The 15277-nt window shown below is 38.0% G+C and overlaps 1 protein-coding gene across 1 annotated transcript in view; it reads right to left on the bottom strand.

Moving 5' to 3' along the window:
* Positions 1-857: 857 nt before the first annotated feature.
* dock3 (dedicator of cytokinesis 3) overlaps positions 858-15277 on the bottom strand; it is a 964109-nt gene continuing 949689 nt past the window's right edge. Inside the window, exons 51-53 of the mRNA XM_059944552.1 lie at positions 11987-12109; positions 7723-7805; positions 858-6876 (exon numbers count right to left, since the gene is read on the bottom strand). Of these exons, the coding sequence (XP_059800535.1) occupies positions 6379-6876; positions 7723-7805; positions 11987-12109 (704 nt within the window). The 3' untranslated portion in view covers positions 858-6378. The remainder of the gene's footprint in view (positions 6877-7722; positions 7806-11986; positions 12110-15277) is intronic.

Here is a 15277-nt window from a genome sequence, read left to right as displayed (position 1 = left end):
GGCTAGACAAGTTGATATAGTTTGTTAAAAAAAGTGTTTGGCATGCTTGCTTTTATCAGTTGAGGCACTGAGTTCTAGAGTCAGGACATTATATTGCAACTTGATAAAAACTCTGGTTAGGTCTCATCTACATTCAATTCTGGTTGCCCCAAGGATGTGGAGGCTTTGGAGGGGTTGCAAAAGAGGTTTACAAGGATGCTGGCTAATTAGAGGGTATGTGTTATAAGGAGAGTCTGGACAAACTTGGGTTGTTTTCTTTGGAGTGGCAGAAGCTGAGGGGAGACCTGATAAAGGCTTATAATATTATGAGAGGTATAGACAGAGTAGACAGTCATTATCTTTTTCCCAGGGTCAAAATGTTTAATATTTAAGGCATGAATTTAAACTGGGAAGGGTTAAGTTCTAAGGAAATGTGTGGATAAAGTTTTATTTGTCACACAGAATGGTGGGTGCCTGGAATGTACCGACAAAGGCAGATACGATAGAAGTGTTTAAGAGACTCTTAGACAGGTACATGAATATGCAGAGAACGGTGCGTATGGCTTTGTCTAGGCAGAAGAGGTTAGGTTAGTTAGGCATTTAATTACTAATTTAATCTGTAGTGCCTGATCTTGTTCTATTTCATAGAAGAGAAAAAAACTTACATGATCCCAAAACATTAGTCATATCATTGAACAGAAAGAAATAACTTTACGTTGTCTATCATTGAGCATTGAGCCTACTCTTACTTATGTTGCAGCTGGTTTGAATTTGGAGCCAGTTGTTTGCCAACTGTGCTTTCCCCTTCAATTCTTCAGCTGCGTGGAGAAGAAATTTGGCATTGAACACAAAAGAGATACACAGAATTATTGGTTAAATCAAGGCTTTAATTTTAGGCATTAAGGAATTACACATAACAGCAATTTGGTGAATAGGAAAACTAACTGGAAGTATTTACATCTAAAATTCACATCACATATTCTGACATGCTAACACAATATATACAGTAAAATCTCACTATGTACGTTCACTAATGTTTCCTTGCTGTTCCCCTTACAAAAATGGTAAAGGGCAGTCCTATTTAGTACACAAAAAAATGGAGCTGAACTGAACCTAACCATGGGCCTGACAAAAGTTCAATTATCATTTTGATCATCTGCTTTTTTTAAACCTCTATCTTGTTCACGCAAATATAAAACCAACTTGGCTTTAAAAATCCTCCATAAATCCCCTCAAAAAGTTGACTGAGAGTAGAATGAACGTGTCATTCTGTTACACCCATTGGCTATCTGTTGCTTGGATTATTTTGGTTGGCAGAGACTGATCTGTGCTGAAGCAGAGGTTTCCAGCTCCAGCCTTGCTTTCCCAAGCCTGCTACAGCAGTTAGTTACCGACCTTTCCGCTCAAGTATCCACCATTATGGATGCATAGTGAAGATCATCAGAATGGGAATTCAGTGTTGAGATAAATCCCTCACAATACAAGGCCCGCACTTCATCAGAGGTCTCTTTCTTTATCCACTTTGTAAAGTTCATAAATACACAGCATTGAGAAGGGAAGATTTGTACAAGGACCAGGATTACTCAGCACTAACATGGTTCAATAAAAGCGGACATAATTTTGGAAGGGGAAGGGGGAAACAGCTTTACATCACTGTGTGGTAACGCAATGGGTTTAAAATCAGAGAAACCCATGGTGACAACAGGTAGTTTAAACTCCATCATTTGAAACATTGCTGTACAGAAAACAGGACTGTAAATTACAAGGCTCACAAAAATACATTTGGCATGCTTTAGTTACAGAACACACTCCATAGCTTGTGTACTGCGAAGAAAGCACCGCAATAGCTGGGTAAATATTAAGTAACTGCCTTTTACGAGGCATGTTACTGTTGTTATACATCAAATTTATTATTTTACAGAGTCTTTTCACATTTCATTTTCTTTTTCACAAAAATCTCAATGGAATTCTTGACTTTGATGGGCACACTAGAAACAAGTTTGAGCAAAAATAAGTTTAAAAAATTAAATTAGTATTTTTGTAAAAGATCAGTTTTTCTGTCCTACCACCATCCCAAATAAAAAACAAACAAAAAAAATAGGTGGGGTTGGTGACTGCTCTGAATGTACATGGTTAGTGGATGTGCTTGTTCTCTGCATCATTGAGGAATAGGATGAAAGAGTTCAACAGCTTTTCTCTACTCCAGTTAGCTTTGTCATATTTTACTTGGGCCACACCAGTTGCTAAATAGAATTCTGATACTGGGTGGATGTTGTAATATATTTGAAGATTTCAGTTAACAGCCCTCTCTGTCTTTCACCCCAAGGTAAATGATAGTATTTATCAGTAGTTTGGCAATGATGAGTTGTAATTCTTTATTTTAAACTTATGGTTCATATCAAATTTTAGTTCTTCTCTTTGATAATATTGAAATTTGCCTTTCTGATTTTTTTAATTATGTTTTATTTACAATTCACTCTCAAATGCACACTTTACAATATCCTATGCCCCAGTAGATCAGAAAATCTTAAGCTCTGGTGTTAGTAGGGATAGTGTAAAATACCTGTATAATCCCCACTTCTTGAACGATTTCTCTGAAACGGCTCTAGTTATTCCACAGTAAACAGTCCAAATCTGTCTTGGAAGGTCTCAAACTGCTATGAAGTATTTATGTTGTATCTTTGCTTCTGTCATGTTGTGATTTGTAGGGAAAGGGTATTAAAATGCAATTCATCTTCATGTATTGGAGCTGATAGTTTAGGAAAACTAATTCTAATTTCCACACAACTGGATATAGATGAGAATGTGAAGTGTCTGTTGCAAGTGCAGCAGGAACAAGGAGGACTTATCACCATTGTATGCAAGTCTCTCTGTGCATAGTGTGAGGACCATTTCAAAACCAAATTAAATGAAAATAGGATCAATAGTCAAAGTTTTGAAATTACAGTAAACTGGTTGCAGAGTACCCTGAAACTGTACCAACTGTACAAAATGTCCCTAAATGGGACAAATAAAATGGTAATAGATATTAATTTCTACCCCTACATAATTTAATATGATAAGCATAGGACTGAATAAAAACAATATTCACCTGCACCTATAGTTTCCTAATACGTTTTGATCATCAGCTTAACTTGGGCAGAAAGATCAGTTCTAGACTCCTGAGAGTGTGATTAGGAAATGCCTTGCTGGGTGAGTTGTTGAAGTACATGTTAGGAAGGGCCAGGGATTCACTCACACTCAAACTCATGCTCTCTGAGTGTGTTAATCCTGTCAGAGTGGTGATAGGCTTCTTACAATCACATTTAGAGGGCTGCAGCTAGAAGAGGGAGTGTCTACAGGAGAATGTGAACATGCAGGGATGTATATGGAATAATCTGTCACTAATGCCTTCGACGAACAAAGCATTGTCTGTGATGAGGCGCAAGAATCAGTAACTGGAATAAGACAATCATTTCAGAGTTTATGATAAAGTGAGAGGTGTTAAATGGTACAATTCCATTTTCAAGCATCCAATGTTAGCATCAGCTTCTCAGAATAAGGCACTGCAGAGTCAGTGCTAATTTTACAGTGCTTCAGGAAAGGTCCTTAACATCAAAGAAGTATTTCACACTCTAAGTGTGATATTCTTCCATTTCTCACACCAGACAAACCGGCCTGACTAATTATCCCCAGTCATGTGATATATAGGAACAGTTTGATTGAAAGGCTTATGACTACTTGAAGAATTCAATCTCAAATTTGGCAGGATTAGAATTTAACAGAACCCAAAAGCAATTGCTCCTGTTACAGACCTCACAACTGGGTTTGCAGGTAGAAAGCAGGTGCTCTAACCTATTTCAACCACATAGTCCCACTAATCAAATGTAACACTCGTAATGCTGCTCTAGTTCTTATTAATATCAACAACAGAAGTGAGCACAGGACAGCTTGGTATTAATCAACTCAGTGTACTCACCTGCTAAGAAGCATCCACAGATTTAGTGGCAGCTATTAATCTGCATCAGGAAAAATCAAACTGTTGCATAAATACTATTTCTCTGTCACAAAAATCAGTTCACTTTATTAAAAGAAGATTTTGATGGAGGTTTTAGTAACCTTCTTAGTTTATTATTAATACTAGTTTGTTCTGAACAGGTCTCTGTCTGCAGGTAAAATTAGTGAGTTGAAGAAAGAAATACAGTTGTGTAGTTTTGACCTGTTATAAGGAGATTGTAAACCTATTTTGAAAACAATTTTGCTGGCATCCACACAATGAACAGCTTTACTCACTAACGTCACCAGACAAAAAAATGAAATTACCCTTCTTGTTCCTTTTGTTTACCTGGGGAGTTCAAAGTCATTACTACAAATACAGTATATGGGGTTACCTGCTGACCCACTATATCAGCAATTCTGATATGGAAAATATCCACATCACTCAGGTACTATGGGAATACTGGAATCTGTGCTAAGCTTTCTTCATTAGCATTTAAATTTAACTCAAATGCCATAGCCTGTTCAGGGGAACAAAAATAGTTTGTCTAAGTATCTGATCTAGATGGAGATAAACAGCACAGAAATTATGTATATTTTAAATGTACATAATATTTTTTAGGAACAGCTTCGTCTCTCTGCCACAAGATTTCTGAATGGACAATAAACCAACCCATGAACACTACCTCACTATCTTTGATCTCTTTTTTCTCTACTTATTTATTTTTAAAATGTACTTCTTATTGTATTTTACAGTTTTTTAATGTATTGCACTGTACTGCTGCAGTGCAATACATAAAAACTACAAAAATACAGAAATAACACAAAATCCACAAACAGGTGATCATAGAAACATATAAACAAGCATAAAGAAAGTTAAACTAGAACAAAAGTGTGTGTAGGTCTGTAGTCTAGTGTAGCTTTCTCCATGTTGTTTTTTTTTAACTTAGTTCAGTCTAGTTTTTGTACTGTGTCATGTAACACCATGGTCCTGAAAAACGTTGTCTCATTTTTACTGTGTACTGTACCAGCAGTTATGGTTGAAATGACAATAAAAGTGACTTGACTTGAAAATGACAATTTAGACCCTAATCCAACATAACCAAGTGTGTAGATGAAGGTTCGCTTTAGTTATAGATATTGTAATTTATTGTATATTTTTATATATTGCCACAAGACAACAAATTTCACAACATACATCAGTGATATTAAACCTGATTCTCAGTTTGATTGTATTTAAATATTGGTGTCTAGAACTTGAAGGGAATATGTAAAGACTGTTTGACAGGAAATTAATACCAAAAGCATTTGCCTTTTTCTTTGTGCCAGCTTTGTCTTCATCCCAAAAGAAGCTGCCTTTCAATGCCCCAAGGAGCTCTCTTTACATAGTTAGCTATTACTGGGACCTTCCTCTGAAGTGCTAGGATACTGGGCTACTGTTACAGGAATACAAATTGGTGGATCTCTGATATGAATTCTTCTAGAAAATGATGTTGGGCTACAGAAAATTTAATCAAATTGGTGCAGGGCTGGAGATAATAAGAACTCATTGCAAAGTAGTTTAGAAAAAAAATAATGCACTTTATTATTGCATTTTATATGGTCTGTTTTGTTAGAATGTTGTAATTTGTCATTCAGAAGGGACTCAATGGTTGGCATAGTATCCTCCCAATTTTATATAAATCTAAATAACCCACAGGAGCCAGTAATAAAAAAAAAACCCTGAAAAGTTAAAGAACTGCCAATTTCTTAATTCTAGAAAATTAATTGATCTTCATTTTAAATTATTCAGCACTAAAGCACATTTATGTGAATTCTATGCTAACTGTGGATGTACCACTTCTGAACTCAACAGTTTTATCATGTTGATACACTCCGATACACTATTTCAGATGGTATTCTTTTACCTTTTAGGAATGCAAGTATGAGACCTTAGTGGCATAATTTGACACCATTATTAGCAAAAGTGAAGTGCCATGGATGGAAGACTGAACACAGAAATATAAATATTTTTTGAACGTTAGACTGTAAAATAGCAAATTAGAATACACACAGACACACACACACACGAGTAACCAAAATGGAGGTAATTAGAGGGCACTTAATGAAATGACAAATAATATTTAAAGTTTTGAATCCTTGTTAATTCCCCTTTACTTTCCAATAATCAAAGTGAAATGCATGTTGTGACAGAAACTATTCTGAATTTGGGTTTGAAGGTTTGAATTCTCTTCAACACACTTCAATATTCCTTAACTATAAATGCAATCATCGAACAGCCAGGTCCTAAACAGAAAGACTTCCTTTCTCTGAATCAAAGCAGTTATTTTCTCAAAGAAATGTTGTCTGTTTACATTAAACAGAGGTGGCTGCCACCTGTAAGATGAACTAGTGAACATCTTGATCTTCAGAACCCATTGTCACTTATTCTTGATTGATGCTATGTTCCCATGGTACCTTGGCCTGGTCATCTTTACCACTTAGGCCAGATTGAGATAGTTTGCATGTGAAACTCTTTGGCCTGCTCCCTTCTTCAAGTATTTCTTCATTGTCTGTGTATGCAGGCCTGGGATGATATGGTTTTGGGGGCAAGACTGGGGTCTCCAGAGCTTCCTTAGGAATGACCCCTGTGGGAGCTGAGTGGCTGCGGCATGGGTGGGGTTTGACTGAATCAATGACGTCTGGCTCGGACAGGCTGTACCTCACTGGTATGTAAGGGGACTCCCCATCTTCGTCTGGGTTCCAGATCTGACCGGGGACAGAGTCTATAGTGTCAGCACGTGGTGGCTCAATCGACTGGCCGAAGTTGCTTTCACTCAGAGAGGACACTCCACTGCTTGCACTGCCAGACAAAGTGGAGTTGCTGCCATCAAGACCCGAATGGGGGCTGGTAGGTGATGCAGGTATAGGATGCAGTGAAGACTGTAGGAAGAGGGTGGGGAACAAGAAGAAAAGGTTAACTTTTTCATTTTTTTAAGCCCAAAGAAATTTCATCTTGCAATAGCTTTGTTCTGATGGAATATTTGAAGAAAGGGATGACTGATCATCACAGAGTGATTAAAAAACTGATTGTGGGATAGCAGATTATTCAGCCATGGGCAATACTATAAGCTAACATGTTGCTCTCTGCTCCAAGAGAAGAGTAATTGGATACCAAGGACAACACCCTTGAGAATACCTTCCCTATCCGCTGATGCCCACTGCAGCTGCCCTAACAGTACCCCAACTTAGATCACCACATTTACCTCATTCCAGGGATGGAACATGTAGATAGGTCAGAAACACAAAACATCAGGTATCTGAATACAAAAGGTCCCACTCACTATTATTAAAAAAAGGATGTGCTCCTGCTATTCTGGCCAATAGTTATCACTTCTCTGACAATGCTAGAATAGATTTTCTGGCTATTATCACATTGCTGTGAGGACTTTGCTGTGTGTGATACAGCTGATGTTAGTTCTTTGCATTTCAACAGTGAGATCTTTCAGAAAGATTCGCTTAAGGATAACCTGGATTGTGAAGGATACTGCATAGATTGAAAGACTTTCTTGACATCTAAAACATAAAGTTGTACCCATCACGTGGGCATATTGATGCTTCTCTGACCACATACTTAAGTATACTTACACAACAAGAGAGGTTTCAAAAGTATTTTGGTGGAAGGTTGGTCTCATTCTTATACATAATTATTTTATGTAACAATGGGTGTGGTGGGCTGAAGGCTTTGTTTCTGCACTGTACAACTATGACTAATTTTGGGACAATTACCTTACGTAGGGTTCGTGCAGGTAGGGCAGGTGGTATATCACTGGTTTGATGATGGAAGGCATCAAAATTCATAGAGAAATGACCTGGGAAATAAATGAGGAAAATTTGCTAATATTAAAAATAACTACAATCATCACTGCCAACATACAGTAGTATCTTCTCCATCATGGCAAATTAAGAAACGGTTACACTGGCCATGGAAACTCCATTTGCTCCTTTCGACAGTTATCCCACTAACTATATAATTTTTCCAAGCCATTTAAAAAAAAAACATTTTTAATGCCTGATTTCCTCACTGTTTCTAATCAGATTATTAGGTCGTGAACACCCTCACAGAAATTTCTTCAAATCTTTATCTTAGTTTCTTACTGGCTCTATAATTTCTGGCTGTTAATCATATTATAATCCTACTAAATCTCTTCTGAATCTTTCTTCCTGAATTAGGATATCAAAAACTGAATACATTTACCAATTGCAGACAAAATACAAAATATAATGAAGATTTAGATTAATACTTGATCTGTAGTTCACTTTGAAAATCTGGGATGTAGAACGTTGATTTTTGTTGACTTTTCATTTTTGAAGGTTTATTTAAAACTTTTACTTTTGATATATGTTTCTTATGTATGGTAAATTTCCGCAGATATCTGCTCTATTTAATAATTCTCTATATCAGGGTTTCTCAACCATGGTTCTGTGGAAACCTAGGGTTGCTATGGGTTCTGTGAGAGATTGTGATAAAAAAAACATTGTTTTTTGAATTTCGCACAATGCGTGATGCTTGTGGCTCGCTGTGGTGGGCAGTGACTGAGCAGTCCTGTTAGCAATCTCGTTAGAGGTCTCTCAGACCAGTATGGCAGTGCACAGTGTTTATTTAGTTGAATACATTGATAAATGGTGCGTGTTGTATTGCGCGGAGGGGAGGATGGTAAGCTATTGAGCATGAAGTGCGTTTTCTGAGCAGTGAATTGACTCATCCAACTTGGGCTGTGATGTTAGCCTCACCCCCTTGATTTACCTCCCTGAGCTTCCCCTGACATGCACAGACTGGGAACGAACAAACTACTAGTGAAGCAGAAATTGGAGGGAATTTTTCATTTTAAAAATAGCCCAGTGTAGTGATTTTTGAAGAGGAGACGTGTGATGGACGAGGGGGATTCTAGGCCTAGGCCTACGAACAATTCTGATAAGGTTAATGATGAAGAATTACAGTCTTCTGAGTAATTTCACTGCACTAGTGCAACAACGGACACAAAAAAACTCTGTCTTTACAATGGAAGCTACTTTTCAATGGACAGGGGATCCAGGCTGTCCTTTCCATTGTGGCAAACAACGTACAAATGCAGCAATGGCTGCAGGAAAATTGAAAAGACACTGAACTACAAATCACAGCCATGTGACACGTAAAAGTGCTGATTATTTTAAACGACTATTGGAATCTTCAAACAAATAGATTAAAGCTTTTGAAAATGAAGTCACAGTTAATAAAAAGGATCCAAAAGCAAGTTATTTAGAAGCTTTAAGACCACTTCATTCGAAAATGTTGAAAAAACTGTGTGAAAACATGGACAAAGAGTTGACCAGTCTCCTGCTACATCCGGTGACTGAGCAGAGGAAGAGTCCTCAGCAGGGTGTTTGAGCTGAAAGGTGAATTACAGGAGTACTTCCAAAACAAATAGTAGGCCAGATTTTGTTGAGTGCTTTGAAGATGAAGAATGGTTATAGAAACTAGCCTATTTAACAGCCATTTTTCATAATATGAACCAGTTGAACAAGTCTCTGCAAGGCCCTGGAGAAATGATAAGATTCAAATGATAAGATTCTTGGATTTAAAAAGAAATGGAATCTTTGGAAAAATCATGTTGCAAAAGGAAATCTTGATTTTTTTCCACTGCTGCTTGGCCTTGAGAGTGATGAAGGACATCAGAAAATCTTGAGTCTTATTGACAACCACCTGGAAGAACTAGAGATCAAAATTGAACAGTATTTTTCCTCCCATTCAACATACTATAAGTGTGTGACTGGGGGAGGGACTCTTTCTCTGAATCTTCTGCTCAGCCTGAGAACTCGATTTTGAGAGAAAAGGAAGAACTTCGTGAGCTGCTCTCTGATCGTGCACACACGATGAGATTTACTGACCTCCCCGGGACACATTCTGGATTTCTGTGAAAGAAAGGTATGCTGCCATTCATAGGAAAGCAATGGACATTTTGCTGCAGTTTTCAATATCTTACACTTGTGAGCAAGCTTTTTCTGTCATGACCCTGATTGTTAATCCCCTATCTTGCCCCTAATCTCCGTTGATTACACCTTGATTCCAATTGTTAATTTCCCATCTACTGTTAATTCGCTTGATGACAGCACACCTGGTCTCCATCAAGAACTGCTGTATAATAACCCTGGCATCACAACCTCTGGTTGCCAGTTCGTTGTTTCCTGACTGCCAAGGACTGTTAGTTCTAAGTTCAGCTCCAGTTTCAAGATATTCCATGAAAACCCTATCTCTGTGTCAAGAATCCTCCTGTTTGCTGTTCAATGTTCACGCCTATGCCAGCAACCCCAACTCAACCTCCATGCCTGTGTCCTGCACTTGGGTTCTCCTCAGTCACTCCATGCACCATTTTCTTGTTTAACAAGCATCAAGAGCAAGGATAGAAATTGTCTCATTTCAGTTGAAAGTGAAATCTCTGTGTGCTTATCTCAAATTCAACCCAGAAATGAGAAATTTATTATGTTTACTTTATGAGTTTTTAAAATTTATGAAAGGGAAAGAAAGAGATTAATTTCAAGAAAGGTAAGCCAAGCTTATATGTTTTTTTAAAGAAAGATTAAAAATTTATTCTCTACTCAAAAGGTCACTGACAATTATTTTTGGATTGTTAAATCTACAACTTACTGATCATGCTGATGTACGGTGAGGTGTAGAAATAATAACTTTTATGCAGGGGTTCCCTGAGACCTGAAAGTTATTTCAAGAGTTTCTCCTGGACAAAAAGGTTGAGAAAGGCTGCTCTACATCTTAGAAACCTTTTCTGCAGTCTTCATCACAGTAATCATTTTCCTATTTTGTGCCTCATGTACAGAATTTACTAAAAAAAACAAAAAAGTGAGATGCCACAGATGCTGAACTCTAAGGAGATTGCTAAAATGGTGTAAAGCCAAGCAGGGTGACATACAACTTGATCTCCTTGTAGCAGAATTTGAAATGATAACTTCATCTCTCTTCCTCCAGAAGCCATTTTCTGCATACCCACAAAATGCGCATTGGTGACAATTTCAAAATAATTAATGATATTAATCAATTATATTAATCAATTAAGGTCTCTTATCATTACCATCTTCGACAGTTAACAATGAGCATGTCTCATTCACTCCTGTACTTGAAAGAAGAATTTTTGGATCGATGACAGTTCTCTTATCTCTACAGCCTTTAACTTTTGTCTATGTTTTGTTGTTGTCATGATAATCATTGCCCTTTTAGCTTACTGATTTTGTTCCTAAAAACCCCAGATATACTATCCTAAATGCCCTATTTTCTCCTAGCAGTTACACTATGTTCAATTAAAGATTTTTCTTTTAACATACTTCCCAGATCTGGTTTCTCTGGACTCCTGCATTTTTAAACAGTAACTTAATAAAATGTAATTACTATTTCTTCACAGGTTTCCTTTTCTTCCCGACTCTCTATTTTAGGTTTCCAGTATCTGCAGTTGCTTTTTTAAAAATTTTTAATTTACAGTAGCATTCTGACTGATTGCATCTTCCAGTCATTCACATACTCATGGGTACGTTATTGCATATCATATGGCTTGATTTTCAAGGCTCTTCAAGAATTCCAGCTTTTTGTGTCTTTAAGAAGATATAATATCTTTTGTATCCTCAGATCACTGAATAAAACTCATATAGTCTATGGCATAACTACAATATTTAAATTCATTTAATATAGTAAAGATCTTACAGTACATTGAAAAGTTAAGTCCAATAGTAGCAGGCTTGTGGAGTTATTAGTAAACCCGAAGAGCAATAAATAGATTCAGAAAATGTATTGCTCGAGAAAGAAAAGATTTAAGATTGAAAATCAGTACGTTGAGATGACTTGACTGGGCATAAAGGCCTTTTCAATCCTAGGACTTGTAATTCAGGTATTAATTTTAAGCATAAACTAAAGAGATTGTTAAAAGGTTAGATATGTCTCTGCTGCTGTCTTGCTAAGTTATAGCCTTTTAAGCTTCCCCATTTAAAGGAGCTTCACTTTTCTACTTACCAGGTGGTAATGTGCGTGGTGGTACTGGAGGCGCAATAATGGTGCCCACATGTCCTGACAAGAATGGTACTGTATCTCTGGTTCCACTGTCTAGACTCCAGCAACTAGGAGCAGCAGGCACCGCTGAAACATAGTGAAACAGTGAAATGAAATTCAGTAGCAAACAAAGCTCAGGACAGACAACTTTAAGGCATTGCAGTGGAAATAAAATTGGGAAGCACATGTTCACAATCACCATTACTGAACACATTGGATTAGGTGCAATGTATCTCAGTTTTTCAAAATATAAAGTGCAGGGTATAAGGAGGGACAGGATGACATCAGGGAGCCAAAGACAGGGTAATGAATAGAAACAGAAATGGCAGATGAATATAACATATCACTTTGGTAGAAACATTAGAAAATGTTTTTTTTAAATGGTGGGAGACTGAAAGATGTTGATGTTCAGAGGGACTTGGGACATAAATCACTGACAGCAGACACATGAGCAAAGCAGGCAATTGGGAAGGCAAATGGTGTACTGATCTTTATTCCAAAAGGATTTGATTACAAGAGCAGATTTAGCAAATATTCAAGGCCCTAGTGAGACTGTATTTGCAATATGGTGTATGGGTCTTGTTCACCCACCAAGAATATACTCGTGATTAAAAGTGCTGTGAAAGCTTACTAGTGTACAATGTCCTGTGTATGTTACTCAAAATGGCTTCTTTGGTTTGTTACAAGTAGGAATGCTTCTTTGTCGGATAAGTGTTTCTCACCGTTGTTTCGCTTTAGACTTGCTGATATGGTAATTGTATTCATTTGTTAACCAATGGGGAATGTTATTGTGTCTTGTGAGGCTGGGAGCTTGGGGGAGGGGTTTTCACGGGTTTTTGGTGTGAGGGGAGTCAGAAGGAAGACGCTGAGGAAGGTGGACGTGCGCTGGACTGCTCATAAGACCACCGGGGTGGTCCCAGGTGCGACAGCGTGGCGGTCGGATGGGTCGATTGGTTCGTTGATTGAGCTCCAACGAGTGCACTAAATAGACTGAACTTTTATAAGTTGGCGCCTTTTGTTTTATTCCTTATATATATATATTGTATTGCCTAATACTCTTTTAATTTTAGTAAACTCTTTAAAGTGTATTTCATAACGGTATTTGTTGTGGGTTTGATACTGTTGGCGGGCGCGAGGCATAAACTCGATTCTCACAGCACCTGCGCGAACAGGAGGTGGGTTGGTGAGTTGCTGGATCTCCGTTTCCCCTAGACATATACCAGCCTTTTGGGTAAGTGTTACACTAGCTTTGATTTAGGTGTGGTGAATTTGTCATGTGAGGAGAGTTTAAGAAGACTAGCTCTATATTCTCTGGACTCTAGAAGAATTGTCTCATTATCACTTGTTAAGTAGGAAAATGAAGCTCCTTTATTGAATCATATAAGAAAGTTAGCTGTACCTTAGCTATAACTTAGCAGAAGAAGAGCAGGAATACTGATGAAGCCTGAAATGTTGACTGTTTATTCCTCTCCACAGATGTCACCTGCCCTGCTAAGTTTCTCCAGCATTTGTGTGTGTTGCAGGAATTCATTGTTTATCTTTAAGCAGTATCAGCAGTTTATGCTCAGAATCAGTACCTGAATTACAAGAAGTCTTAGAAGAAGAAAAGGCCCCCTCAACCAGGTCCTTTCAACCCAGTGGTTTATAATCATCTGAACCAATGTCCTTCCTCCAGCAAAGCATTTTTTGAATACATTTATACATTTATTGTACTCTTTAGTTCCCATATAAAAGCAGTCCACACATTCTTACAGAGTCAGGCAGAGTAGATGCAGAGATGATGTTTCCCTTAGATGGATAGTCTAGAAATAAGGTCACAGTTTCACAATAGAGTTGGTCATTCAGTACACACGAGAGGAAATTTCTTCACTTCAAGAGTGGAAAATCTTTGGATATCTCCATCCAGATGCAGGGGAAACTTCAGTACAGTCGGCTCTCCTTATCCGTGAGGGATTGGTTCCGGGACCCTCGCGGATACCAAAATTCGCGGATGCTCAAGTCCCTTATTCAACGTGTCTCAATGCAGTGGACCTTAGGACCCAGTGGAACCCCAGACCTTATTTAACCTGTCTCAGTGCGGTGGACATTAGGAGCTGGAGGTAGAGATCTGAATCTGCAGTGCTTCTGTTTGCGAAAATAATCACGATCACGATTGAAAATAAAGTGGCAATAATAAAGCAATCGGAAAGAGGTGAAATGCCATCGTCGGAAAAGCGTTAGGCTACATCGGTCAACAATCGGAACAATTTTAAAGGATAAAGTGAGAAGGGCTCTGCCCCGATGAAAACTACAATTATTACTAAACAACGCAGTGGTTTAATTATTGGGTTTTTGATCCTCCACATCAACCCAGTCTGGTGGACAGTGCACTCAGGAGTGATTTGTCCCGAGTCCCGAGAACTTCCGTTCCCGAGCCCGGCGCTGAAGCATGCGTTCTTAAGTGTTTTATGTGCATAGAAAGGTAAAATATATACTATATACTAAGAAAACGTTTGACTAACTGACGCTAAATGATACAGGATGTACCTGTTCCGACTTACTTAGTAAGAGAACTTCCGATTTTTTTCAATCCCGATCCACGATAACCCATGCACATCCTCCCGTATACTTTAAATCATCTGTAGATTACTTATAATATCTAATACAATGTAAATGCAATGTAAATGCTATGTAAAATGGTTGTTATACTGCATTGTTTAGGGAATAATGACAATATCCTTTTTCTTTGTCTATTTCTTATGTCCTTGTCTATACTGTGGGAGGCAAAGGTACGCTGTGAGACAGATTCAAACAGTAGGCAAAAAGGTAGGTGGAATTTGATAGGGGAATATGGGGTTATCAGAGAAACTGCAAATGTGGGAAATCTTGAACAGTAACAGAATTTCTATACTTGTGCCTCCTGAAATTTCATCTTTCTTCCTGAACTGTGGCTTCCACTTCACTGTTGTTAACAAAGTTAATACGACCACACCTTGTTTGTTTTCTGTAGCTCTGCCTCCACTCTCTTTCTGGGATAGAACTCTATCTACCCCACCAATTTCTGTCTTTACAGACTTCCTCCCTTTCTGTCTGTCCCTTAGGTCTGTCCCTTTCCTCCCCTTTCAGCATGCTGTGGGAGCTGGCAACCCCATGGTCCACTCTTCTAATTTTCTTCAACCTTACAGCACTTTCCCTTATAACTGTAAAGCTGATGCAACACTCTGCCTAAGAGTGCAGTGGATGAAAAGTTTGAAAAGGGACATTTTTAGATTATAA

Source organism: Hypanus sabinus, chromosome 19, assembly GCF_030144855.1.
Source record: "Hypanus sabinus isolate sHypSab1 chromosome 19, sHypSab1.hap1, whole genome shotgun sequence".
Taxonomy (NCBI): Eukaryota; Metazoa; Chordata; class Chondrichthyes; order Myliobatiformes; family Dasyatidae; genus Hypanus; species Hypanus sabinus.
Note: the sequence above shows the minus strand (reverse complement) of the source record. Positions and strands in the feature narration are given on the sequence as shown.